This window comes from Lissotriton helveticus, chromosome 7 (assembly GCF_964261635.1).
Source record: "Lissotriton helveticus chromosome 7, aLisHel1.1, whole genome shotgun sequence".
In the NCBI taxonomy this organism is placed as follows: Eukaryota; Metazoa; Chordata; class Amphibia; order Caudata; family Salamandridae; genus Lissotriton; species Lissotriton helveticus.
In genome coordinates, this window is record NC_136068.1 from 662,855,848 (window position 1) to 662,883,687 (window position 27,840).

The 27,840-nt window shown below is 42.1% G+C and overlaps 1 protein-coding gene across 1 annotated transcript in view; it reads left to right on the plus strand.

Moving 5' to 3' along the window:
* Positions 1-24,636, plus strand: part of LOC144769216 (uncharacterized) — a 272,739-nt gene extending 248,103 nt beyond the window's left edge. Inside the window, exons 6-8 of the mRNA XM_078653257.1 lie at positions 15,775-15,828; positions 23,612-23,732; positions 24,620-24,636. Of these exons, the coding sequence (XP_078509383.1) occupies positions 15,775-15,828; positions 23,612-23,732; positions 24,620-24,636 (192 nt within the window). The remainder of the gene's footprint in view (positions 1-15,774; positions 15,829-23,611; positions 23,733-24,619) is intronic.
* Positions 24,637-27,840: the final 3,204 nt, after the last annotated feature.

Below are 27,840 nucleotides of genomic sequence, written 5' to 3' on the forward strand. Positions count from 1 at the left end.
CTCTAACCTCATAAGCTCGACCACTGGTGTCTGTTGCATGCAACCAAGTCCTAACAGCTCCAGTCAGGAGCCTAAAGAGCATCCTGAAGCCAATTTACGGGGAGTCAATTAACCCGGGGCATCATTACACAGAGGAAGCAGTGGAAACGCTGGGATTAGCAATGGAAAATTGGGATCAGGGGACGTTCAACTACCTGACCATCAAAAATTCAATTAATAAACAATGTTATCAACTGTCGCATCGAAGCGATCTAGCAGACTACGCAATAGGAAGAGGCTCACCTTGGCTGATCACATCGTTTGCCGGGAGTAAAATCCAGCCATATCTCGAGCAAGCTCTGGGAAGGAAAGCACTAAAAACATTGTATGGGCCAGACTTGTGCCCCTCCCCATTAAAGAATTAAATCCCGGGTGGAGATCTCTAGAACATAAAATCAGATGCAGAATCTGTGACTTTAAATTTGAATCATTGCTATATTTGATTTGTTGTTGTCCCGGTATGTTGCAGTTCCGTCAGAACCTTTTAAAAAAAATATGGCTGCGCAACAGGGTACGGACAGTGAAAGAAGCAACTTCGGTTCTCTCTTCCTGCACTATACCACAGGACTTGGCCAGATTTGGAAGATACATGGCCGAGTTGCGTCTTAGGCTTATGGAAGAAGAGGGGCCAGGCAACATAAAAGGCAACCTGGTCCGTTAAATAAGTATTCTCCAACAAGGCTGAACTGACAATCATTTTCCGATTAATAAATGTATATAATATATCTTCTTACTCTGTATTTATACGGTTGTATGTAAAACCCATTGTTTTTTTACAAGAATGTCTTTTTTTAAAATAATTGTTCTAATTTGCTTGTAAAATTGCATGTAAGTTATATTGCAGATGGTTTTAAGTAACTGTGCAATACAAAAAATAAAATACAATACAATACAGCATGCAACATATTATTGCTCTGTAAATAACTCTCTTCATTAAAAAAGCTCTGAACTTGAACTATGTTTCCATTGCCTTAAAAATAATCACAAAAATTAGTTTTGTTAATTACTCTTTTCCTCTTACTTTTGGCCTTTATTAAATGGATTGGTTTATCTAGTGATCGAATTCTCTTCAATACTAACATGAAGAGTTTACTCTTTACTTCAAAAGCCTTTTCAACAATGGATTCGACATGCTTCTTCTTTTTATAAAATTGTGTTCTCTTTCTATATTTCTTTGTGTCTTTCAGTAAGTTATGGACAACTCTGTTATAAAATATTTTTTTCCGGATTTCTTTACATTGATTTTCTCTTCTTTTACTAAAAGTTGTATCCTTTATTTTTACATTGCCTTTTTGCCTTTCCTATTCTTTGCACTTTTTTTTGTGCTTGGAACATTCACTGCTTTGCACATTTGCATTTTTTTTCTCAATCTAGTAATGTTTTTTATAAAGTCGTTTGTAGTCTTACCAGAAATTGTTCTCTTTTTAGTCACATTATGTTGGTCTTCCAACACTTGTGGTTTAGTTTTTTTCAAATAAATATCCTTTTTCAGTCTTTTTCTTCTTCTTTATTTCTGCGGCATGATAACTTTACTTTAACAATGAAAAACAGTATCTGTAAAAAATAAACATAAATAAATATTCATTAAAAACTTAAAAGAATTATTCATTTTTATTACTATACAAACACATTTCATACAAATTCGGAATAAAAAACTGTAGGCCTGAAGCACAACTGTGAAGGTGATAAGACCACTACATAGATAATGCTTAGCAGTTTGAAGCATTCCATAACCCTAGAACCTGAAGTACTGTATGCCCACATGCATATTAACTAAATAATTACAATACTATATGGAAAGACACTGAATGAATTCATAATTGGTTCACTTTACTACATGGTATATAAACAATCAGTATGGTTTTGCAACAGTACAGATTTAGAATTTACAGTAGTGCAGTGTGATTTCTCTAGGTTTAGAGAGTCGTGCTGAGGTATTCTTATAGGATAGTACAGTGGTATTTCAGTAGTGTAGTAGGTCGTGCTGACATAGATTTGAGGTTTAGGGTAGTGTAACAATATTAATACTTGACAGCCAATTAGAATTGAGCGTGTGAACAGGACGGTGCACTTATGCTACGATAACAATACTCGTACAATCCGCGGATCCGTCTCGCCCATAGATATATAAATAACTTTAACCATAATTTTCCCAGAAACTACTGTACAGATTGACACCTGATAAGCGAAAGGCACAAGTCAGAACTGAGGACTACCTCTCTGCCAAATTTGGAGTAATTCTGTTCAGCCGTTCGGGTTGTAGCCGTGTCTAAAGGTGCTATGGGGAAAACACATTTTGGAATCCCCCTTTTTTCTTGGCCCCACTTGACCAATCATCCCCAAACTTCAAGGGAAGGAGTGGAACTGAGCTGGCCAAATGTTTGGAAAATTACAAGAACATTCATGAATCGGTGCCAAAGTTATTGGCAATAGAAGGTTGTGGTTTTCCTATGGATAATAATATAATATTTCAGGGATGGTGCTAGGGTACTGTTTTAGACTTTAGGGTACTACACTGATGATTCAGTAGTGTAGGTAGTTGTACTGGGGGTAGATTTAGGGTTTAGGATCATGCAGTGGTCTTTCTGTAGTATAGGGGGTCCTGCTGGGACAGTGTTCTAGGATAGTGCAGTTGTTTTTATGTAGTGTACGGGGTCATGCTAGTGATAGTGTTTTACAGTTTAAGGTAATGCAGTGGTGGTTGTGTAGTGTAGGGGGTCATGCTGGGGTAGTGCAACTGTGTTTGAGTAGGATAGGAGGTCGTGCTGTGGTACTGTTCTTGGGTAGTGCAGTGGTGTTCATGTAGTGTATGGGGTCATAATAAGGATAGTGTTTTAGAATTTAAGGTAGTGTAGTGGTGTTTGTGTAGTGTATGGAGTCGTGCTGGAATAGTGTTTTACGGTAGTGCAGTAGTGTTTCAGTAGTGTACGGGGTCATGCTGAGTAGTGTTTTACTGTGTAGGGTAGTACAGTAGTGTTTATGTAGTGAAAGGGGGTCATACTAGCTACAGATTTAGACTTTAGAGTAGTTCACTAGCTTTTTTGTAGTATATAGGGTTGTGCTGTGGTAGTGTTTTAGGGTAGTGCAGTATTGTTTTTGAAGTGTATGGGGTCATGCTGGTGTATATTTAAGGTTTAGGGTAGCGCAATGGTATTTGGGTACTCTAGTGGGTAGTGCTATTATAGTGTTTTAAAGTTTATGGAAGTGCATTGGAAATGGGTAGTGTAGGAGGCCGTGCTGGAGTAGTGTTGTAGGGTAGTTCGTTGGTGTTTACATAGTGTTGGGGTAGTGTAAGGGGTCCTGCTGTGATAGATTTAAGCTTTAGAGTATTGAAATGGTGAATAGGTACTATAAGGAGTCATACTGGGGTAGTGTTCCACCATAGTGCAATGGTGTTTATATATCATAGGAGATCATACAAGGGCTAGGGATAGCGTTTTAGGCTTTAAGGTAGTGCAGTGGTGTTTGTGTAGTGTAGGGGGTCGTGGTAGGGTAGAGTTCTGGGAAATAAACTGGTGTTTGGGTAGTGTAGGAGGTTCAGCTGGGGTAGATTTAAGATTTAGGGTAATAACGTGGTGAATAGGTACTGTAGATACTCATGCTGGAGGTAGATTAAGGGTTTACAGTAGTACAGTGGTGTTTGGGTAGTGTAGGAAAGCATACTGGTGGAAGTGTCCCTGCAAGACTAAATGTACTTATTTCTCTACAAAAACATCAAGCATGCATTCCATATATTTCAGAACTGCATTTTACGATTAATACTAAACTCATTTTGGAAACACTTAAGCAATGACTATTTTCTAATTCTACCAAAATGTATGAACACAATACGTTTTGAACCAATCACATGTCAGGAAACACATGAACTATCAAAATTCTTCTCTTAGAGTGATTCCTAAATGCACAGACTCACTGTGTGATTCTAGACAAATAACAATGGGGCACATTATCAAGACAGGTGATAAAATTATCGCCGCTTTAGTGGCAGAAAAGTGCTGCTAAAGCGGCGATAATTGGCATGACAATATGCTATATGGAATTCCAATAGTTAAATGTGAAGGACCTCTAACATGGGCTTCAATTGGAATTCCATAGAGCACATTATCAAGCCAATTATCGCCGCTTTAGCGGCAGTTTATTCCCTGTCTTGATAATATGCCCCAATATTTCTTATAAATACAGTAGTAGGATACTATAGTGGTGTTTGGGTAGTGTAAGGGGTCCTGGTGTGATAGATTTAAGCTTTAGAGTAGTGAAATGGTGATTAGGTACTAGGTACTATAAGGAGTCATGCTGGAGTAGTGTTCCACCATAGTGCAATGGTGTTTATATACCATAGGAGATCATGCTAGGGATAGCGTTTTAGGCTTTAAGGTCGTGCAGTGGTGTTTGTGTAGTGTAGGGGGTCATGGTAGGGTAGAGTTCTAGGAAATAAACTGGCGTTTGGGTAGTGTAGGATGTTCTGCTGGGGTAGATTTAACCCCTTCCATGCTGGGCCGTTTCTGCTCCTGTGCTGAAGATTTCAGCGCAGGTGCGGTCATGACGGCCCCCAGCCGTCATCAGCACACGAGCACTGTAGTGTATGACGGCTGGGGGCCGTCATCAGCATGGAAGGGGTTAAGATTTAAGGTCATAAAGTGGTGAATAGGTAGCGTAGGTGGTCATGCTGGAGGTAGATTAAGGGTTTACAATAATGCAGTGGTGTTTGGGTAGTGTAGGAAATCATACTGGTGGAAGTGTCCCTGCAAGACTACATGTACTTATTTCTCTACAAAAACATCAAGCATGCATTCCAAATATTTCAGAACTGCATTTTACTATTAATACTAAACTAATTTTTGAAACACATAAGCAATGACTATTTTCTAATTCTACCAAAATGTGAGAACACAATACGTTTTTACGTGATAACATGTCGGAAAACACATGAAGGGGCATATTATCAAGCAGGGTGTTACAATTATAGCCGTTTCAGCAGCATAAAACTGCTGCTAAAACGGCGATAATGGGCTTGATAATATGCTCTGGAGAATTCCAATAGAAGCCCATGTTCACACTAGAACATAGGTTTCTATTGGAATTCACAAGGCCATATTATCAAACCCATTATCGCCGCTTTAGCAGCAGTTATCCGCCACTAAAACTGCGATAATTTTTAACATCCTGCTTGATAATATGCCCCGAAGTACCAAAATGCTCCTCTCAGAGTGATTCCTAAATGCACAGAAGATTCACTGTGTGATTCTAGACAAACAACACTATCCCTTCTATTTTACCAAAACACATTTCATAGTGTAGAATAAGTACTGAATTTTATTGTAGAAACTTCAATCATTTTGTAAATACATAAAAAATAACTGGTGTCTAATTTTTTTTTTTTTTTTTTGTCCTCATATTGCGAAGCTTTATGTGTTTGGAGTTTCAGGTGTCTTCCTCTTGTTTTTATTAGTCTGTTCCGTTTCTGCCCCTTGGTCTCTCTTGTCTGGGGAACAAAGAGGAGTACCTTTAAACCTTCACATAATTTAGAACTTTGGTTTTCGAGTCGTGGGGGAGCTAGCTTTTATAGCTACTCAACAAGTACCTTACTTGTTCACCAGAAGTTGTTTCGCCTTAATCGTAGGACTATTGTTTCTACTCAATGTTAGGATTTAGATATTTTTCAAAACTTTCCCAATACTTGAATCTCTTACAATTATTTCCTTTTCTGTCTAATTTGTTTGTTCTTACTACCGAGTTCAACCACTCTCCATGCGTTGGTGAAGAGGCGCTTACCCATTTTATACAAATTTCCCTTCTTGCAAGTACAACCAGTACAAAAAGTAAATTTTCTTGACACTTATTTAGACCCCCTTTATTGACTGTGTTGTCTATCCCAAAAAGAGTAAGAATGGTACTTACAGTTATTTCTCTTTTCATGATGTTACTCAGTGTCTTACCAACTCTGTTCCAGAATTCCTTTAATGTGGGGCAGCTTCTGAACATATGAATGTCATCAACCTTATCTTCTCCGCATTTCGGGCATTTCTTTGTTCCTGCATTTTTAAATTTAGAGAGTTTTTTCAGGGTCCAGTATGCTCGGTGAATGGTATATAAGTGATTTATTTTTAATGCCGCAGATTTTAAAGTCGACCAGCCTTTCCCCACTGATTTTTCCCAAATTAAATCCAAGTCAGCCGTGAATAAATCTTTCCCCCAAATTTGATTTCCAATGTTTAAGTTTCTGTCTTGAGTTGTTATTAAGGCCCAGTACCATTTTGCCACTTCCTTTGGTATTGATGACATTTTTACCATTTCTTCTTCTAGTTTTTCACTTTCTTTGGTGTTTATAGTTAATGTTTTGGACCAGCTTTGAATTTGATAATATTTGAATTTGGAGATTGAGTTTTTAGTAATGTTTTGCAGTTCTACCCATACTGGTGTCTAATTCTACCAAAAACATTAAAACAACATAGTCATCTGTGTGCAAACACATAAAATAAACAAATGCTTATTTCAGAATACTTTCTAAATGTAAACACACTCACAATAAAATTCTAGAGGAAAAAAAAGTATTCCTTGTACTGTAGCAAGACAAACACATTACTGTGATTAAAAACAAAATGCACCACATATATTCCCTCACAAATTAATAACTCACCTTTCAAATTGTTTTGTAGAATAAGAAGTATGTCAGTCACACAGCAGATTTTCTTATTCAGAATCTCTGACCAAAACCATAAAATGGCAGAGTTTTCCTCCAAATTTCAACACATATATACCTGAACATCAAATCACATGGCTTCCCACATTATTACAAAACTAAACACACATTTCTAATGGTTAGACATTTCAATCCTTTCCAAACGACATACATTTGAAACCTACCCCCATTCTACCTTCTGCCTGTTACCACGGAAACACTTCATGGAACACTTAACTGACACACAGGTCAAAAGTTCATCACACAATGTTGCTAATCAAAACAGCAAGTGTGCTTGACTTCTCAATATACCAGCATATCTTATGTAATGTTCCTTTCTATCACTTTTTGTTAACCAATAAGAATCATGATTTTAAAAAACAGAAACATGCACCCTAGTTTTCCGAGTAGAAAATTCTCAAACAACCAATCATTTCTTTTCTTTTTTCAACACTGCATCTTATCCACCATTTTAGAAAAATCTTAGTTTTCAAACTGCCATTTCATTTACAGAGGCCATCTGAGTTCATCCAGAGCTCCTTTCAAGATGCTTAGAGTGTGGATTGTGGGACACAGCTATATTTTTTGGAGCCAAAGGTATGCAGAACGCAAAGGAAATCACAAAGACCTAGGCTTACCAAATGTAGACATTAAATGGATTGGACAAAGAGGGTTAAAGTGGCACCAATTGATGCCATTGGTTAAATCCTTGTTGCATCCCCAACACCCTGACCTCATAATTGTACACTGTGGTGGCAATGAATTAGGCACTTTGACTGGGGTAGGTCTGGAAATACTTATGAAGGACTCCTTTGGAGAATTGATGTCACTTTTTCCCCAAACTGCCTTTGTCTATTCCAACATATGCCAAAGGCAGAAGTGGAACTGCTGCAATCAATTTTGCCCACAGATTGAGAAAGCTAGGAAACATGTGAATAAATCTGTTTGTGCTTTCCTCCGAGACTACAGAATGGGGTCAATATACCACAACAACCTGCGTTTCAATATGCAAGGCATCTATAGGAGAGATGGTGTACATTTTACAGATGAAGGGAACAGAGTCTTCCTCTTAAACTTTAGACTCTGCATCAGTACTTACAGGTACTAAAATCTCTCAATAAACACAAGGGCCATTTTTAGAGCCACCCAATAGCTTGATGTATATCTCAAAAATACATGCTTCTTTTTTGTTCGACGACAAAATACGTGGATCCTTCACGCATCTCACGACTTATAAAATAGATATATATTACCTTACTTTTTTTGCCCTATGGGTCGATATGGGACCCCCTGAGCAGGCCTAGGGAGTCAGGGTGTCCCTACCCTGCCCCTGTTCACATTTTTTTCAACACATATTTCACAGAATTCTTCACTAGGGGTGGGCTTAGTTCTTTGCTCTGCCCACAGAGTGGGCATAGTGTTGCCTTCTTCGAGATTCGCAAAGTAGGCGTAGGAGCCAACACTACACACACGCCATGGTGGAGCGAAGTTGCCTGCCCCCCGCCTCCCTACCGCCCTCCTCTAAATGCCCTTAATATATTTTAAAACATTATTAAACTAAAAACAAAACTTACCTGCGATGCGGCATCCCGGGGCTCCTTCTTCCTGGTATCGCTGCCACCTTCTTCTTCACAAATGCACATGCGCGGGCTACCGCGCATGCGCATTTCTCGCAAGAAATGCGCATGCAAATGCCTGCCAGATTGGTTAATAGGACCTATTAACCATTCTGGCAGGTATTTGTTAAAACTGCTGTGTTTGCACTGTTTTTAATCTTGGGCACTGAGTGATACTAATAAACATGTATTTCTCTTTTACCCAATTTTAAGTCACTTTTTGATGAATTGATTTCTGCACTACAATATAATTTCTCTCCCATCACAAATCTAGGGGCTATCCAGTGACTCATAATTTGGTGTGGGACATAACCATCAGGCCCCTCAGTTCACCATTATTGATTTTTCACGATGAAAGTGCCAAGAGGAGGCCCAAATCATGACTAATGGCGGCACCGAGTGGTGACTGATGGGTTTCCTTACTCCCGAGAAGATTCTTTTTCACATATGCACAGAATTGTTTAGGCTTTTGATTAGTATATCTTTGAGGTAGATTCGTTGTTTTTCTCTAGATCCGTGGACATTTTTTATAGTATAGTCAGAATTTGGGGGCTAAATATTCCCTAAGACCCTTCCCTAACGGTTTGTGTTATATATAAAGAGTGATTAAATGTGTCTTACTGAATGAATGGGTTAGTGACTAAACTGTCTAAATGTGTATATCAGTATGTCTGTTGTTGTGTAAGCTGATGCATGTGTTGGTCAGTAGCTACATGAGTGTCTATATGGGTTGTTGATTGGTTGTAGGAGTATTTGTATTGGGGACTGAGTATGTGTATGGGTGGGAGGGAGGTGTGTGACTCTGTGCATAAATGTGTGAGTGGTTGATTCACTGGGTGTATGTGTTCAAGAGTGCATGTGGAAACAGCTGTATGGGCAGGTGAGTGTGTATACGGGTGTGGTGGTGAGAGATTGGATGCCTCAGTGGTACATGTCCAAGTAACTACATATGTAAAAGGCAGTGTATATGAGAGTTGGAGTATATAAATGACAGTGATTGTGAGAGTGGTTGTATGGATGAGTGTATACTTGTATCAGTGATTGTATAAGAGAGTAAGTATGTGTTAGCATATGTTTGAATAAGTGAGGAGGTGGTGTGTGTATACGTGAGCAAATGGGAGTGTGATTGATTCATTGCATGACTGACTACGTGTGTGAGTAACTCCATGTATTAGTAGCGGTGTGTGAGTGTCTGTATAGGTGTATGAGTGCATATTATAGTATTGTATTGATGAGTGACTGTATGTATGAGTGATTGTATGGGTGAATGAGTGGATATGTATGTAGACCTAAGAATCAGTGAGTGCATATGTAGTATTTGGTATTGGTGTGTCGATGGTCTGTATTTTAGAGTGGGTGTATCAAAGATTATATTAGAGTGAGAGAAGGTGCATCAGATTTTGACATGGATGATATCACCAGTGATGCCATCAGTGATGTCATTTGAGATGTCATCAACGATGTCATCAGTGATGTCATTGACCATGTCATGAATGATGTAATATGTGACATCATTGCAGTGCATTGCGGGGGTGCGAGTTATAGTTAGCTGAACTAACTAACTGAGGAATTTCTATGGTTTTGTATGAGTGAAATGTCCAACTAACCTTAACGTCCTTGAAACCTATGGTTTTTTCAGTTAATTTCTAAGCTTTTTTAAATGCTAATTTCTAACTATAACTTGCCTGAAACCGATGTTATTTTCAGTGAATTTCAATGTTTTTTTAAATACTAATATCTAACTATGCTACAAAGTTAGGACATGTGAAGAAAGAGGAAGAAAAGTGCAGAAAAAAAGCAAGACAAATGCAGAAAGAGGCAACAGAATTCCAGAAAGTCCTCCTGTGCCCTCACATTTTTAGTGATGGATCCCAGTGGTAACTGACTCTGACTAACCAGGACCAGACCCAGTGCTATGCTGAAATACACTTAGAATACAGTGAAAACACCTACATACACAAGGGGACACTATGTGCAGAGGCACCCCTGTAATTAGAATGACCTCCTCTGTATGCGCCATGAGTTAGTGCCTGGGTCATTGAATGAGCGCATGGGTAGTGACTGGATGATTACAGTGCTGCATGGGGATTTTATAACTGTTTGGGTTTTGGCAGAGTGATTCGAAGTACAAGATACTGGATAGGTGATTTGAAGAGTGCATGGGTAGTGAAAGATGAATTTTTGGAGTGCTTGGGTACAACCTGGGTAATTGGAGGAGTGAATGAGTACAGTGTAGGTGGTTAGAGTTCTGCATGGGTAGTGCACAGGAGATTGTAGCAGTGCATGTGTTAGTGCCTAGGTCATTCGATGAGTACATTGGTACTGACTGGAAGATTAGAGTACTGCAAGGAGAGTGCATGGTGAATGTAAAAGTGGTTGGGTATTGGTGGAGTGATTGGATAAGTACATTGTGCTGGGATGGTTATTGAAAGAGTTCATGGGTACTGACAGGGCAATGGCTGGACTGCATGGGTAGGGCCCAGAGGATTGTAGCAGTGCATGTGTTAGTGCCTGGGGCCTTACATAAGTGCATGGGTACTGATTAGACTATTAGAGTACTGCTAGGACAGTGCATGGTGAATTTATAGGTGCCTGGGCTTTGGCAAAGTATTTGGATAAGTACATGGTGCTCGCTGGGTGATTGGAGGAGTGCATGGGTAGTGAGAGGGCGATGGCTGGACTGTATGGGTACTGCTCAGGGTATTGTAGCAGTGCAAGAGTTAGTGCATGGGTCATTGCATGAGTGCATGGGTAATGACTGGATGATTAGAGTGCTGCAAGGAGAGTACATAGTGAATTTACAAGTGCTTGGGTTTTGGCGGAGTGATTAGATAAGGACATGGAACTGGCTGGGTGATTGGAGGAGTGCATGGGTGGTGACAAGGAGATGGCTGGACTGCATCAGTAGTGTTCAGGGGATTGTAGCAGTGGAGAGTGCATGGTGAATTTATAAGTGCTTGTGTTTTGGCTGAGTGATTGCATAAGTGCACACATGTCACATCAGGCCCTGCCCCCTTCCTTCACCACTGTGCAAACGCGCCCCCTGTCAGGTTTTGATTTGGGGGATTACCTAGCCCACCAGGTACCCCCAGTAAGCACCACAGAGCTGCGTTGCAGAGAGGTGTAAAAGGGGCGTGGTCTCTGAACACCTCTCTGCAATGCTGCTTCCTGGTGCATACTGGAGGTACCTGGTGGGCTAGTTGGCCCCCAGGGACCCTCAGGATTCAAGCGGACCCCATCCCCAGGGGCTGTGTTGAATTAATTTTTTCTCTGATTGAGTGAAGGGGCCACTCCTGTCCTTGTGGACCCGATCCCCCGGGGAATTGCCTTTCTGTTGGGGACCTGATTTTAGGACCTAACCTGGACAGACTTTTTTGGGGGGAGAATTCCGCAAAGATTCGTCAAACGACGCCAAAGTTATTAGCAAATCAATAAATGTTTTTCTATGGAAACTAGGTTCTAACTATAACTACCTATTGGCAACTGCCAGTAGGTAATATATATATATATACTAGCAGCCCGTCCCGACATTTTCCGGGTATTAATTGCTGCCGGCCAGTAGTATATTGTTTTGTAGGATTTCGTGTTGATAGCATTTCTTATCTGTGACAGGCCTGTGAAACGCTCCGATTCACAGTGCACTGCTGATGCACTTAAGAGTGCGCGTTCAGTAGTGTGTGAACTCGAGTTTCCCTACTTTATTTTTCCTTGCAATATTATATAGCGCAAACTCGACAACATGGCATGAGCACAATTTACATTACAGAGGAACACATTCATTTGTGATAGGTACGGGGAGACAAAGCGACTTGCCTGGAATCGCAGGATGTTGAGCTGATGCCGAGATTCGAACGTAGCTCCCCAGCTTTAAAGTTCGCAATTATAGAACTCGTGGCGGGAGGTGTGTCTAAAACTGTATGTCGGTGCTGGTCATCAATGAGAGAGACCTGTGCATTATTCAAATGGGTGGTGAAAAAATATGAGTATGTTGCTGGAGATGTGGGCCGCCGTGCCACCAATATACTTACCAGGGAGGGTAAACACCCATTATTCCGCAACTTTCTTTCCGCATACCATCACTCCGCATACTTTCATTAGGAAAGTACCATGACTCCGCAGTGCCATTATAATGCATGGCATGACATTTTATATGCTTTTACCACGCATACATTTACAACGAAATTCGTTGTAAATGCATGAATGGTAAAAGCATGTTTTTTTTAATGTGTGGAGAAGGTAAGTATGGCTATAGGGGTATATGTTTTGGGGTACTGAGGTATATGCTTTGGGGTGTTTGGGTATTTTAAGGGTTCAGATATAGTTTTGGGTTATGGGGTACAGGAGTAGTTTTAGGGTTCAGGGCTAGGTTTGGGTTTTGGGGTACAGGGGTATTTTAAGGGTTCAGGGCTAGGTTTGGGTTTAAGGGTACAGGGGTATTTTAAGGGTTCAGGGCTAGGTTTGGGTTTTGGGGTACAGGAGTATTTTAAGGGTTCAGGGCTAGGTTTGGGTTTTGGGGTACAGGGGTATTTTTAGGGTTCAGGGCTAGGTTTGGGTTTTGGGGTACAGGGGTATTTTAGGGTTCAGGGCTAGGTTTGGGTTTTGGGGTACAGGGTTATTTTTAGGGTTCAGGGCTAGGTTTGAGTTTTGGGGTAAAGGGGTATTTTTAGGGTTCAGGGGTAGGTTTGGGTTTTGGGGTACAGGGTATTTTAAGGGTTCAGCGCTAGGTTTGGGTTTTGGGGTACAGGGGTATTTTAGGGTTCAGGGGTAGGTTTGGGTTTTGGGTTACAGTGGTATTTTTAGGGTTCAGGGCTAGGTGTGGGCTTTGGGGTACAGGGGTATTTTTAGGGTTCAGGGGTAGGTTTGGGTTTTGAGGTACAGGGGTATTTATAGGGTTCAGGGCTAGGTTTGGGTTTTGGGGTACAGGGGTATTTTTAGGGTTTAGGGATAGGTATGGGTTTTGGGGTACAGGGTATATTTATAGGGTTAAGATGGGTTAGTGTTTTAGGGTGTTGGGGTATTCTAAGGAGTAAGGGTGGGTTATGATTATGGGGTGCAGGGGTAATTAAAGGGAGCAGGGTGGGATTAGCACACGATATGAGACATGGCATGAAGGGCGGATCGTACCACACGCCCCCAGTGTTTGTCACGCCCCCAGCACACGCCCACAGCACAACACAGAGACACCCACAAGGGACTACTTTGCTGGCACAGTTCTTTAACCTTTTAAATGTATATGGTGGGCGTCTGCATAGCCTATGTCCTTCTGCTGCAACTGCCCTTTCCAACGCTGTATTGGGTGTTGTGATTGGTGCCGTGGTTCCTGAGATTACCCGCCTCAAAGGTTTGGGCTCTCTCTTTATTATATTAGTATGGATATTCAGAGTCTACCTTCAAGCACGGCACGGCACGGGTGGAGCAAGGTATTTTACCTCCGACAGGACGCTATGCTTTATGGCTGTCCCTGCCCTAATGCTTACCTGGACTTGGAGGTAGCAGCGGACCGAGGGAACCCAAGGAGGGGTCGGTGGACTTCTGCAGACCCCTGTGCACAGCCTCATCTCCCACCTGCACCATCCGGACTTTGCTCCAGCAAATTATCCAGCTCCCCCCACACCGCCAGCCCAGAAGCACTGACTCCATGCATTTTGGGAGTTGGAGTCCGGCTCATGTCGCAGCGGCCAACAAGTGAGCCCAACTTGCTTGGGGGAGGAGCCTCCAGACCTGCACTCAAAGGGGCGCAGCAGTGGGACTATTCAGTGAAGCTGGCCATGCAAGGCAGGGCGCTGAGGAAAGTTACTCAGCCGAAATGCATACCCCTGATAACTGCATTGCTGTGTTTGCCGAATAAAACTGATTTCTCCTTGGAAACCCCTCTGGCCTCTGCCCATTCTTTCGTGGAAGGGGGCTCTTTTCATGTTTTATGCTCCAGCCAGAGGGGCATTCCAGATGGCCCTGCTGCAAAAGAGACCTGGACTAAATTTGGCGCACCCTCGCTGGGCTCAGCAAAGTTACAACCCGGGGTACCGGGAGATCCAGAGTCCACCTTCAAGCACGGCACGGCACGGGTGGAGCGAGGTATTTTACCTCCAACAGGATGCTATGCTTTATGGCTGTCCCTGCCCTAATGCTTACCTGGACTTGGAGGTAGCAGCGGACCGAGGGGACCCAAGGAGGGGTCGGTGGATGTCTGCAGACCCCTGTGCACAGCCTCATCTCCCACCTGCACCATCCGGAATTTGCTCCAGCCAATTTTCCAGCTCCCCCACACCGCCAGCCCAGAAGCACTGACTTCATGCATTCTGGGAGTTGGAGTCCGGCTCATGTCGCGGCGACCAACAGGTGAGCCCAACTTGCTTGGGGGAGGAGCCTCCGGACCTGCACTCAAAGGGGCGCAGCAGTGGGACTATTCAGTGAATCTGGCTACGCAAGGCAGGGCGCTGAGGAAGGCTACTCGCCAAAATGCATACGCCTGATAACTGAGTTGCTTTGTTTGCCGAATAAAGCTGATTTCTCCTTGGAAACCCCTCTGGCCTCTGCCCATTCTTTTGTGGAAGTGTTTTTTTCATATATATATATATATATATATATATATATATATATATATGTATATATATATATATATTTATATAATGAGGCATTGTGGGAGTTTTATTTCCTATATACAAAATGTACATATTGTGTTTCATCGATCAATGTTTAACAGTAGTATGACAAAGTTGCCTATACTGCAAAATCTTCATTGTGACATACATATTAAACAAAGATTCTCCGTGTCTGAGGCAAAATACATAATCATGCACACAGTAGCTGAAACTATATATAGTGGCCCATACAATGTTGAGTATAGTCACTTGCGGGCACATGCATCATTGTCAATTGCATTCGCAAACGGTGCTAATCGCAACATTCACAAATTGTGAATCGCAATTAAGGAATTTTAAGAAATCCCCCAAAAAATTGCAATTTCTTGATGCATAGCCTTTTGCGATTTCTTAATTGCGATTCCTTAATTTTCGCAATTAAGAAATCGCAAACAACAACAATGATGCATGTGGCCGTTAGTGTCTTAATGGGCAGAGTATACAGTGCTATAGATTCTCTTCGGGCTGAGTGCCTGCGTATATAGAGCAAAGGTTGCATGCTCTGGAGTATGACATGTCTCAATGTGGGGCTAAGTGCTCATATGTGAGAAATAGACAATGTGTGCCATCAGATATTGGTGCAAGGTAACTGCATCTTTGTGAGGAGCAATATCCTGGCCTGTGCTTTGGCCCAAGGTGCATATCATCTGATACTCTGTTATGAATGTGGCCAAATGCAAGGCATGCTTTTATGCTTATTAATGCACTTTTTACAGATTGGGGGGAAAACTGTCAATAAACTGGTTAGCTTTCAAAGTACTTTATAAGCGCATTAATTGTTTTAATGTTTGTGTTTTAGGCCAACTTGGTGAAGGATTTGAAAGGATCAGTAGCGCAGTTGATCGAGCAAGTGGTAAAAATCCTTTACAATTATTTTGTGTTAGGGATTTTTCAGCATAGTTCATGTTTATTTCACAAGTGTTTGATTTACAAAATGTTTGAAAGGTCGAATAAATTAAGCAAATTGTTTATTTTAAACAGACAAATAAGTCAATGTTCAATATACTGCACATGTTATGTTATGTTATGTTATGTTATGATTTTATTTATATAGCGCACGGCTACTCAACAAGAGTGTCCCGGCGCTTTATACATATTCCTATATACCCTTCTGTGGGGATGCTGTGTGTTACTAATCAATATGGTTGAAGGCATTGCCTTAACCCTATGGTGACTGATTGCACCCAATTGTTAGGAATTATCAATGTTATCTGAATTGGCCAAATGGTAGTGGCTCAGTATAGGGTTTTAAGTTACGCTTAACAGCTAGATGCTAGAAAAATAAACGCATCTATCAATCAATCAGGATTTGTAGAGTGTGGCTGCTTCACCCGTGAGGGTCTTCAGGCGCTGTCAGATAGTGTTGCCTGTTCTCGTATTGATTGAGCAATCATGTCTTGAGGTCCTTACTGAATTGCTAGAGCGATGATGAGGCTCTGATATGCTGGGGGAGGTTTGAAACTCCCGCTGCTTGAGTGTCAATCTGTGGTGGAGGTCAGCAGATGAGGCGATGCTAACCGCGTGTTCCATCTGCTCGATTTTATTTTCCAGCTGAGTAATCAGTATGGATTCCTCCTTCTTCTGTGCCCCAATCAGTGCCTGAGCCTGTCCTTGCAGCACCGTCTTGTAGGCTTCCCACAATGTTCAGTGAGAGTCAGCCGAACCCCTGTTTTCCTCAACATAGAGAAATGAACCCTCCCAAAGCTTATCCCAGAGGGCCTGGTCCTGCAGGCACCACAGAACTGTTCGCCGGAAAGGATGGACTATTGGATGCTGGGCAACTCAAAGTGGTGCTGACTGGGGAGTGGTTGGAGATCCCAAAGGCCATAATCTGAGGTGCGTCGAAGTCTCCCACCTGGTCAGTGCAGGTGAATAGATAGTCCAGTTGTGAGAAAGACCCGTGTTGAGCTGAATAGAACATGTATTGTCTCTTTGAAGTGTTATGGTTGCGCCACATGTTACTCAGCCCCATGGCCGTAAGAAAGCCGTCCAGGCCCCGCTTAGGAAAAATCTGCAAAAGGGGGTGGTGATGGACGGACCGGTTTCTGGCATTCCAGCTGTCTTCAGCCCGGCTTGCTTGAATCCAGTGGCAAAGTGAGCAAGGGACTCACGTCAGAGCATTCCCTGCCAACTTATGGTGAACAAAATGGTACAAAAGGCGGTGGTGATGGACGGAGCATCTGAACCAATCAAACACTCACACCCAGTCAACAGATCTGGGTTTAATACATCACCGTTCTGTAGCCCACTCTGCCATCCCAGTTCAGACATGGCCATATGCAAATCAGTCTGACCCTGTGCCTCTTGGGAACAGTCCAGCCCGAACTGCCAAGCCATGCCTACACTGGACCGGAAACAAGCTTCCGAAGACCGGTTTCTGGCATTCCAGCCGTCTTCAAACCGGCTTGCTTGAATCCAGTGGCAAAGTGAGCAAGGGACAGACATATGAGCATACCCTGCCAACTTATGGCAAACAAAATGGTACAAAAGGGGTGCTGATGGATGGAGCTTCTGAACCAATCAAACACTCACACCCAGTCAACAAATCTGGATTTAATCCATCACCGTTCTTTAGCCCACTCTGCCACCCCAGTTCAGACATGGCCATATGCAAATCAGTCTGACCCTGTGCCTCATGGGAACAGTCCAGCCCGAACTGCCAAGCCATGCCTTCCCTGGACCGGAAACAAGCTTCCGAGGACCGGTTTCTGGCATTCCAGCCGTCTTCAGCCCGGCTTGCTTGAATCCAGTGGCAAAGTGGTCCCTTGCTCACTTTACCAATTCCAGAATTGTAAATCTCTGTTTTGATATCGTCAAAGCACACATTCTGTCCTCCCTCTACACCAAACTACGCCCCTTCCATAGATGTTTCCTGAAACACTTTTGGCATAGTACTCTATGAGTCCTGAAAAATAATAATTGTATTTTGTTGTTGGAGCAGGAACCTTTACCAATGCATCCAATAAAGGAAATGTAGGTTTGATGCCATCATGGGATATTGTGTACCTAATCTATTTTCTGGTCAAAAATGTACTCTTATCTCAATTAAGTGTCAAACCAAATTCTCCCAAGTTCTTCAGTACCAACACCAAAGTTGAGTGATGTTGCTCTACAGTTTCACCCAAGACTAGAAAGTAATCTTGAAAATAGATAACTTTTTTCACCCCCTCAAAGATGTTCATCATCATCTGTTGCAATACACTCTCAGCCGACTCTAAACCGAAACGCACAGGAGTTAATTGATTCATCCCTTCTGTAGTGAGAAAATATATCAACATTTAAGAATCCTCATGCAAACTGATTTAATGGTAAGCACCCCTCAAATCCACGGTTGAAAACTAGTTGCCATCCTTCACCAATACCAGCAGCTCGCTGATATTTGGGAGAGGAAATCTGTCCATGACTATCTCCTGGTTGAGGGATCTCAAATCCACATAAACTCTCAAATGGCCATCAGATTTTTTGGCAATACCAACTGGAGGTAGCCATTGTCAAACCTCTACAGGTTCAATTATACTCTCTTTAAGCATGTCACTCAGCAACTCTGTGACACCTCTCACAAAAAGAGGTACTAGATGAAGTTTTTGTTGCATTGGCACAGCATTTTACTTAATAATTTTGTGGACATACTCCTTCCAGCCTCCTAAGGTATTTCAAAGCATCTTCTCTCAAATATCACTCAAGTTTACATCCTCCATAATCATTATTTGGTTGATTGCTCTGGAATATTTTATTATATTATGGTCAAATTGATACATCCACCCTAAAATTGTTCACATCCTATAGTACGTGTTCCCCTCCATGTATCCCAAAATATCAGTGGGTTCCCCTTGATATCCTCCATGATTGATATCCTTAGCGGACAATGTAAAGTTACTCCATTGCACCTCGAAAATTTTCATGGGAATGGTGGTATACATTGATCGCTAATCCACCATGAGCTCAACCTCTTTCTCACACATTTTCTTCCACAGTGCCTTCACTCACAACTAGTATTCTATCTCTATAACCACTGTCCCTTGCCTTCATCTATCACCTCCGTAGGAGAGGGGTACTTTGCTGCCCATAACCTCTCCTGAATTTTCTTGTCTTTGCACTGTACAATGAGCTGACTACGAATCAACTCATCTGTCATAGCACTAAAATGTCATTTAATGAAAAGCTCTGAGTCATGTTACAAATTTGTCTATTGATTCATATTCTTCCTGAGGGTGAGTAAAAAACGTATAATGTACCTGGACCAAATGGAGTTCCTTTGCTAACCTGCCCTCAAGGTGTTTAATTGCCTCTTTGGACATATTAGCAATGGGTTGGTCATCGGGTCAAATGGCTACCGACAAATATTTACAAATTATTCTCTCCTATCTACCTAGTGCGCTTATAAATAATGCCTTCTTCCTCGCTAGCAAAAGTCCTGTCCATCCAATGCTATTATAGAATTCTCCTTCATTTCCACCCAATCCTCCAAGGTATTTGTGGAGACCCGATTGATTTACAGAAATAATGGAGTTATAATGTTACTGTGAGCAGCCATGCCAGCTGGAACAAATCTTGGAGACCTCCTTGACCTTCAAATGATGTATGCAGAACACTGCCGTGGCACACTACTTCCGAGAATGGACATCTTCTGCCACTGTCACTGATCCACTATATTGTTAGATGGCAAAAGATGGTATTGTGCAATGTAAGGTGCGTTGCAGTGAGGCGCTGCATCTGGGACTTAGATTGCACTCCTTGAGTGATGCAGAGAATGCAGGAAACACACTCTATATCACAGCAGCAAGTTCCAGGCCTGTGCTCTCACGGATGTGTTCAAGCGTTCACCCCATCTTGGAGTTTGAAAATGAACCTTCCTGTTGGTATTAAACAAAACACTGTACCTGGGCTTGTATTGAATATTTCCCAAATATTCATCCAACTTCAAACGTAAACTGATGGTGGTCCACTCGGCACTTCAAATCCAATCCAGTCTTTATTTATTGGTGACACAGCATGGCATCACCTCTCCAAGGTGCCAGCATCAACTGATCAAAATAGAATTCCTTCTACCTTATAATCTATACAATAACATTTAGCATTGAACTCAGGCAGATGAGATAATAGAACACATGCAAAGATACCCACCACATAACACACTCTCCTTTTTTCGTTGCTATAACAAAACAGACAGGTACAAAGGTCTGTGGCACAGAACCCAGGTACTAGAGGGGGCTGTTGAAGTGGAACAAGGCCCAGGTTCTTAGGGGAGTAGAGAGCTAATATAAAGGGGCTCTCTAGGTTCATGTGTAACAATTGTGTCAGTGGGACCACAATGACCCTTCCATATGTCACAAGGATCTCACCAAATTGTCCAAGAAGAACCGAAGCTGCTAACAAAGTTAATTTCCAAAACCGCTGTCTCAGTGCACCTTTTGCTCTCTGTTTAGCCTTTCTTTAAATGTTTTCCCATGGCTTTCTCCCTCATCAATTATTCTGCTTTTACTCCATTGTGCCTCTCTTCCTCTTGTCTCTATTTTTTCGGTTTCTTAATTGATCTTTCCTCTCTTGTTTTCTTCCCCCCTGATAAGCTCATTGTCCAGTTGGTGGTTTAGTCTGGAAGCTATGAGTTGAATTTGGCAATGTGTGTGCTGGGTTTCTCTTGGATAAACAAATACTCATAGCTCGAGCACATCCTTCTACTCCCACTCCACATGGACAGGATAAGCAAAGGCAATTATTAGAATGCATCAAGGTCTTATGACACTAAAAACATTTGATGTAGCAAAACCATTCCCAGGACTAATAATTTGTTTTTATAATGCACTTTGCATTTTTCTGAACACTATAAAAACATCATAGTAGCACACACTACTCGGTTTTTGCAACATCGGAGGAAAGCTTGGCAGATTTGAACTCTTGACTCCTAACCCCCCTCATAGTAAGTGGTGAGCATTCAGAGGATTAAGTCGTTGAGCCATCCTGCAGCTAGACATAGTACTCACCGCCCTGCTTCCCCTAAGCACAGCACACTTCATCTTAAGATGGTGCAACACAACTGTTACAGTTTACGTTCAAGCACCTGTTTGTTCCATAGAAAGTGTAGTTGACATGTTAAGAGTGATTAATTGTGGCTGCGTTGATAAATATGTTTTTTAAGCAACAGAAAAACATGTGATCTGGCGAATTAACTTAAACACTCGTTGCAATCCTTGCTTTGGCACATGAGCATGAACATCATCTTTTTCTCCCTACACCTCAAGTTGTAAATACATGAAATTTAAGCAGGAAAGTGCCTGTACAGTACATTTCATAGTGAATACATTTCACAGTGCCTCCTCTTTCAATTACATAAAGTGTTCCTTAATCCACTCTGAACTGCTCAGCACGCTGTTCCATCTGCAGGGCCTTGCAGTCGAGACCGTAACATGTATTAACAAATTCCAACCTCTAGTTCTCACCTAAAGGAAGCTTTTAGGAATCTGTTGTCGGAAACCTATGGTGGACAATAGCAGAACCTATAGTACATGTGGCTCAGCCATTGGTTGGCTTTCTTCTTAACCTCATTTGCTTGCTTCTCATTTGACGGCTTTCTGATCACTTCTTGTGTTTATCCATCTCATGGAGCACTGCTTTTTATCATCCTTTTGACTGAATGTCTTGCATTTTACTCCTGCTCACATGTAGGGAACTTCGTATTTCTATTTCTGCCACCACTCCATGGTAGTGCATCTGTTTTCTTGCTATCTCTGTTGTGTGCTACTTTTCCCTCAAAAACCCACCACCTCACTCTCCCTGTTGCTCTCTCCCCCTCCAGCTATTATGTTTCTTCCCGCCCTGTCTGTCCTTTTTTACTTTTTTGCATTGGAACAGTAAACTAAATATTCCAAAAATGAAAAGAAAAAAACATGATGCATCATGATACAGACATCCAATGCGGTCTTGCATCGGCAAGCAGACATGTTTTATTCTTTTTCTGGATGCACAACAGAATTGGCAAAAAGCACCGCCAAAGAAAAAAGGTAGGATAACACAATTGAAAGGCACAACCAATTACCTGTGCCAATGTTTGCTCTAACTAATAAGGGAGTAGAAACATGGCAGAAACTACTACAGCCTTCATGTTTAAGGTCACATTTGGTATCCTGTATGGGTCAGTCTATTTTTAGGCCATGAAATGCACTTGCAAGTAATGCAGTCGTGTGAGAGAGCAGAGTCCACTTGCTCAAGGTTAAGCTTGGAGCACAATCATGTGAAGGCATGACAAGTTAACTTGTTTCAACTTTAAACCATACTTTAATACTTTATTTGTAAACTATAAGCTTGGCACACTGGAATTTTTAGAAAGTCTATCAAAAACAAACGTTCATATCAATTTGAAAAAAAATATTGAACAAGTCTCATTTGTAGTGAACTTACAGAAATGTTTGACTGAAACATATTCTAGTACAAGTCACCAAAGTATGGTGCCAATGTTATCTACAATTGTGAAGTAGGATTTTCTTCCTTTTCGACTGTTATACTTTCCAACACTTAGGGCCAGATGTACTACCCTTCCAATTTGCTAGTCTCAAACCTAGACACTGTTTGCGATTCCTAATTGGGTCGCAAATCACCTGCCTCATTAATATTCATGAGGCAGGTGCAGGTTGCGACCCCATTGATAATGGCTAGCACTCCCAGGGTGGTGGCCTGCTGGGGTCAGCAGATCCCCATGTATGTTACTGCTTTCTTAAATAAAGCAGCTTTTTAAAAAAAATGCAACCTGTTTTCCTTAACCCGTTATATGCTGCCGTCAGCCGTTGAACGTTCAGAGCACTACCTGGCTGGTGCTGCGCACGTTCAACGGCCGATGCAGCCCCACCTGTTTTTTAGAACGGCCGAACTGCCGTGAAAAAACGGCCGCGGTTAACGGGTTAAAGGAAAAAGGGATGCATTTAAGAAACAAAAATGATATGTTTCTGTTTAATTTTTTAAGAGTAGGCAGCAGTCCCTGGGACCAATGCCTGCTCTTAAAAAATGTTTTCAGTGCCAGTCCCAAAGGGGAAGGAGTTCCCTCGGGTCCCTTCCCATTTGGTGGCTTACCACCCATTTAAAACTGGTGAAAAACTGCGAGTGTTTTGCTGCCGCAAAACAATCTTACATTGATATGCGACTCGCTATTAGGAAGGGACGCACGCCTCTTCCTAACAGCCAGTTGCAAACCCAATTTTGGGAATCGCTCATAGGTTACTAAATTGCAAAATAGGGTTTGTACATAGGGCAGACCGACTTTGCGGTCGCAAACAGGCCGATTACCTGTTTGTGACCACAAAAATCTGGCGCACATCTGGCCCCTAGTTTGATAAGAAAGAGCAAAAGTGTTGCTCATGTGCAATTGTCCTGAATCGTAGGTCACTTTACTTGTATCTGTCCTTGCCTATTAGACGCCAGGAGGTAAATGTATATTTAATTGCCCTATTTGAAATGATGCTCTTTTGCATGGAAGTATTATGTGCAACAAGCATTTCTCATTAGAGGCGTTCTGAAATCCAATTTTCATGTGTACTAAAATAAATGTACAAATAAGAAAAGGCTACGGGATTATCTTTTTGATGTATGAAGCTTTGCCTAAGAGGATGGATTCCTGTAACGTTTTCCTTTCTTTGTTTATGTTACAGGATAAAATAGAACTTGTCGCTGCTACTCTTGCCGGAGTATCTGAACTGATTTGCCCTGGTGACGTAAGTAAATGTAAATGTAAATGTAAATGTGCTGGACTTGTAAAGCGCACAGCTGCCCGTGAGCGTCCCGGCGCTTGCTTAGGGAACCCGTCCTGGTATTCCCCTGTGAGAAACCCCGGCAGGGTGTCCACAAGGTGAAAGCCAGGCATCCCGCTGCGAGGGGCCGTAGTGGAGATTAAGCAAGCTATTGCCCAGAGTCGCAGAGTGTGACCCCGTGAGTTGAGTAGGTACCAGAGCGAGAATTGTCAAGTCCGTGGAATTTTTGAGCCCGAGACCCGCTGAGGCGGGGAATCGAACCCTGGTCCATGGTCGATCTCAGCTTCCGGGTCTGCCGCCTCTAACCACTGAGCCACGCTTCTCCACTAAGTCATGTGCTTGTCTTAGAAATACTGGCATTTTCTACCTTGAAAAAATAGGGAAATCTGAAGTTGCTTTTTTACACATTTGAATATATTTCCACTTATTTCATTCAGAATTAATAGTTTTGACTTTAAAAATTAGCTACTAAATCCCTGCATTTCTGGCTGAATGTAGTTCCGTCTCAGCTGCCATGAATCACCTCAGGGTCTGACCCAAGCGGATAAAACAAGGGAAGAAGGCCGTGCTGGCTGCACTCTTCATCTTTTGGCTTTTCAAAGTCTTTTCTGCTCCAATCCACATTTGCTTGGTGTAAGAGTTGAATAACGAGGTCTGTAGTTCGCAATTGTTAGAGAAAGTAAGTTTGTGAGCAACAGAGTAATAAGCGTTTGGTCTCCCTCTGCAAAGTATTTCGAGGACTTCACTCATCTCCTATTATGTGACAGAACCTTAATGCAGCCAGTGACCCCATGATGTTAGAAGGACTTTCACCAGCACACTGAGCATCCAAGGAACAATTGATCTCTGAGTTACTGCTCTACATAATAAGAGTGTAGTGTCTCATTTTATGTTTCCATCACATCTTAGAAACTAAGATCATTTGAGCCGTTGAGAATCTTTAGGGGCAACCACTGTCAAGAAAATTTGGACAAAAATTGACCTAACAGTTTTTTTCTTGCAACACAGTTTTTCAAAAACAGTGAGTAATCTCAAGATTAACAGACAGTTCTGAAATGGTACTCCCAGTTTAGTCAGCTACTTCAGAATCTGCCTTAATACCCAGAACCATTATTTATTTGTTGCAGTCACAGATCATGTATGTGCCAGTGTAAACTACTTGATGCACAAATGACATATATTTGTACCACAATATAAACAGTGGCTGAACTTGTTCGTCCATCTTGCCAATAACTATATCAGAAAATCAAATACAATCAGATTTATGATATCACATCAATCAACCAATCGGGATTTGTAGAGCGCTGCTTCATGAGGTTCTTGAGGTGCTGGGAGCGCATGTTGAATGTTCTCCTATTGGTTGAACATTCAGATCTTGAGGTCCTTCCTGAACTGCTAGGGCAATGTCGAGGCCCAGAGGTTGTAGGGGGAGGTTGTTCCAGGTCTGAACCGCTTGTGGGAGAAAGAGTGACCTCCACTGTTCTTCCAGAGGATGCCTCTGGTGGCTACTAGGGAGGGGGATTTCGAATGGAGTTTCCTGGTAGGTTGGTGGAAGTACATTTGTTTGCTGAGGTATGTCGGTCCTTTGTTGCGTAGTGTCATGTAAGCATGGGTGATCATCTTGAACTGGCATCTCATCCCGACTGGTAGCCAGTGGAGTGACCTGAGGTGTGGTGTGAAGTGGGTGAGGTCCAGAATGAGTTGCGCTGTTATTCCTATGTAGAGGGAGTTGCCATCGTCTAGTTTGCTGGTGATGATAGCTTGCCAGACTGTTTGCCTTGTGTTAGGTGGGAGCCATCTGAAGACCTTCCTTAGCATTCAGAAGGTGAGGAAGCAAGCGGAATAGTCAACGCTTACCTGCTTCTTCATGGATAATGAAACTGCTTGCTAGGTGGTTTTAAAGGGTATTAGCACTCCTGGGCAATACGTAGGTAAGTATACTCTGGTACTGAGTGAGGCTTGCTGTGCATAAGGGTAGGGAGAGCCACCATCCTCCCCAATGTGTGGATATCCACTGGTAAAACAGAACAACAGTCCCCTGCACATGCTGGATAGCTGAGGAGAAAACCGAGGTTGCAGGTATGTTCAGTGGGTTTTGGGGTTTCCTGCTCAGGTGGGCACCATGCATTGTTCCAGAGTGTGTCCTTTCCTATCCTGAAGATGATTACTCTGTCTTGTCAGTGTCGAGTTTGAGGCAGTTGTCGTTCATCTATACAGCATTAGCAGCAAATCTAGCTGCTTGAAAACAGAATGACATAAGATATTGCCATCCTATGTCAGAGTACTTCCAATATAGGTCTGACTTGCATGAATATTCTAGCGTCCTGGTCAAATATCCTGGGATGTTGGTATTAACATATTATTCAATGTCCCAACAGCCTTGCAACTTAAGGTGTTCCCCAGTTGAAACATAGATGCTCACTGTGTGGGAGGTGGTGTTGGAATATCCTGGCTAGGAACATTTATACATTACTCTTGTGTTACAGATCTTACAAGAACCAGCAGCCTCTGTGTCCATTCTGTCACATATGACAGCATGAATCTGCTTTTCACCCCAGTATTCCACAGATGGTCTTCCACTTTGCCCCAATGAATGTATTGTACTTAACATGGCTTAGTGCAATGTCGGAAGAGTACATTAGAATGGCTTTTAGCTGTGGACAGTGCAGAAGATTAGAGTTTCAACAACATTATTTACACCATACAGAAGTTTAACTTAGTGGGGTTTTTATAAGATTGCGGCAGGAGCTGTTAAAGGCAAACTGTGCTTTGTTTATTGCTTCTACTGGACAACAGTGAGTCTAAGCTCAGTATTTTGGTCAGCATGAAATATTTGAAAAAGGGCGCAGAATGGGGCTGCCTGTATGCTTTTTGCACTACCTAAGCACTACCATGCCTCAGACCTTCACCAACTTCACTGGCTTCAGATAGAACAGAGAGTGTATATTGAGACTCTGTACCACACACAAGATCTTGCATGACCAAGGTCCAAAAATTTTGAACAGGCTGTGCTCACCGTATGTTCCGGCTCGATCCCTCTGCTCCTCGGATCTGCATCTGCCCTGTGCCCACGGGTGTGCAGGGTAAGAACAGGTGGGCGCTCTTTCAGGACGATGGCACCCATCATATGGAATTCTATTCCTCTAGCGGCTCAGAGCATGCAAGACCACTGGGCTTTCATAAAAATGATCAAAACGTGGCTTTTCTCTAACCTTTAGGTGAAATCTTTTCCTGCATTCTCCTCTCAGTTTTAGCGCTGGGACGCCCGTGCTGGGAAAGCCACCACTTTATGAGAACTTGTAACATAACACATATACACCTACATAGAGGAGCAATCTCAGGTGAAGTGTTCAGTGTCCCTGGAACAGACACAGATAGAGCTATACACACCTAAAACATCCCAATATTCAGTAGTGCTTCCTCTGTGCAAAATATATTTTCACTGCACTAATGCACTTTGTAAAGGTTTTATCACTACTATTCCTTTATATCAATCCCACACTGTGTAGCCCTCATATCTATCTCACAATATTGCTGGTCAATCTCCCGTTCATTCACTTTCTATACTACTCATTTTCTCACCAACAACTCTACCTCAGTACATCTCTCACCTTCACTGCTATCTTCTCATCACCTTACATGTTAGCCCTGGTCTCACCTCTAATTCTTATTTAATCATACCTATGTTAAAATGTACTAGTTTTATTTCCCCATCCTGTCTAGCTTTCAGGCTGTGTCTTTTACCTCTGTGTTTGCACAGTTACATCTGTTTCCTTTTGTTTATCTTCAAATACACAACCCTCACTCTAACCCGTCTATGCCATATTCTGTCATTCTCTGACCTCGGACGGTCTCTCTCGCCTCTGTCTTCTGGTTTAACTTGTACCTCTACCTCTTTGATGTGTTTTCCTTTCTCTTAAGATTTGCTCTTATCTCCAGTTTTCCCACTTTTAGTTTACTTTTTCACACCTATCTCTGTCTGTCAGTCAGTCACTCACTCACTCACTTCTAGCTCTTCTACTCACCTCTACATCTCTTATAATCAGCCTCATTGTCCAGTACCCTGTATATCTTAAACTCTTTTCCATACTATCTTGAACATTCTTCTGTATCTTTGGCATATTCTAAAT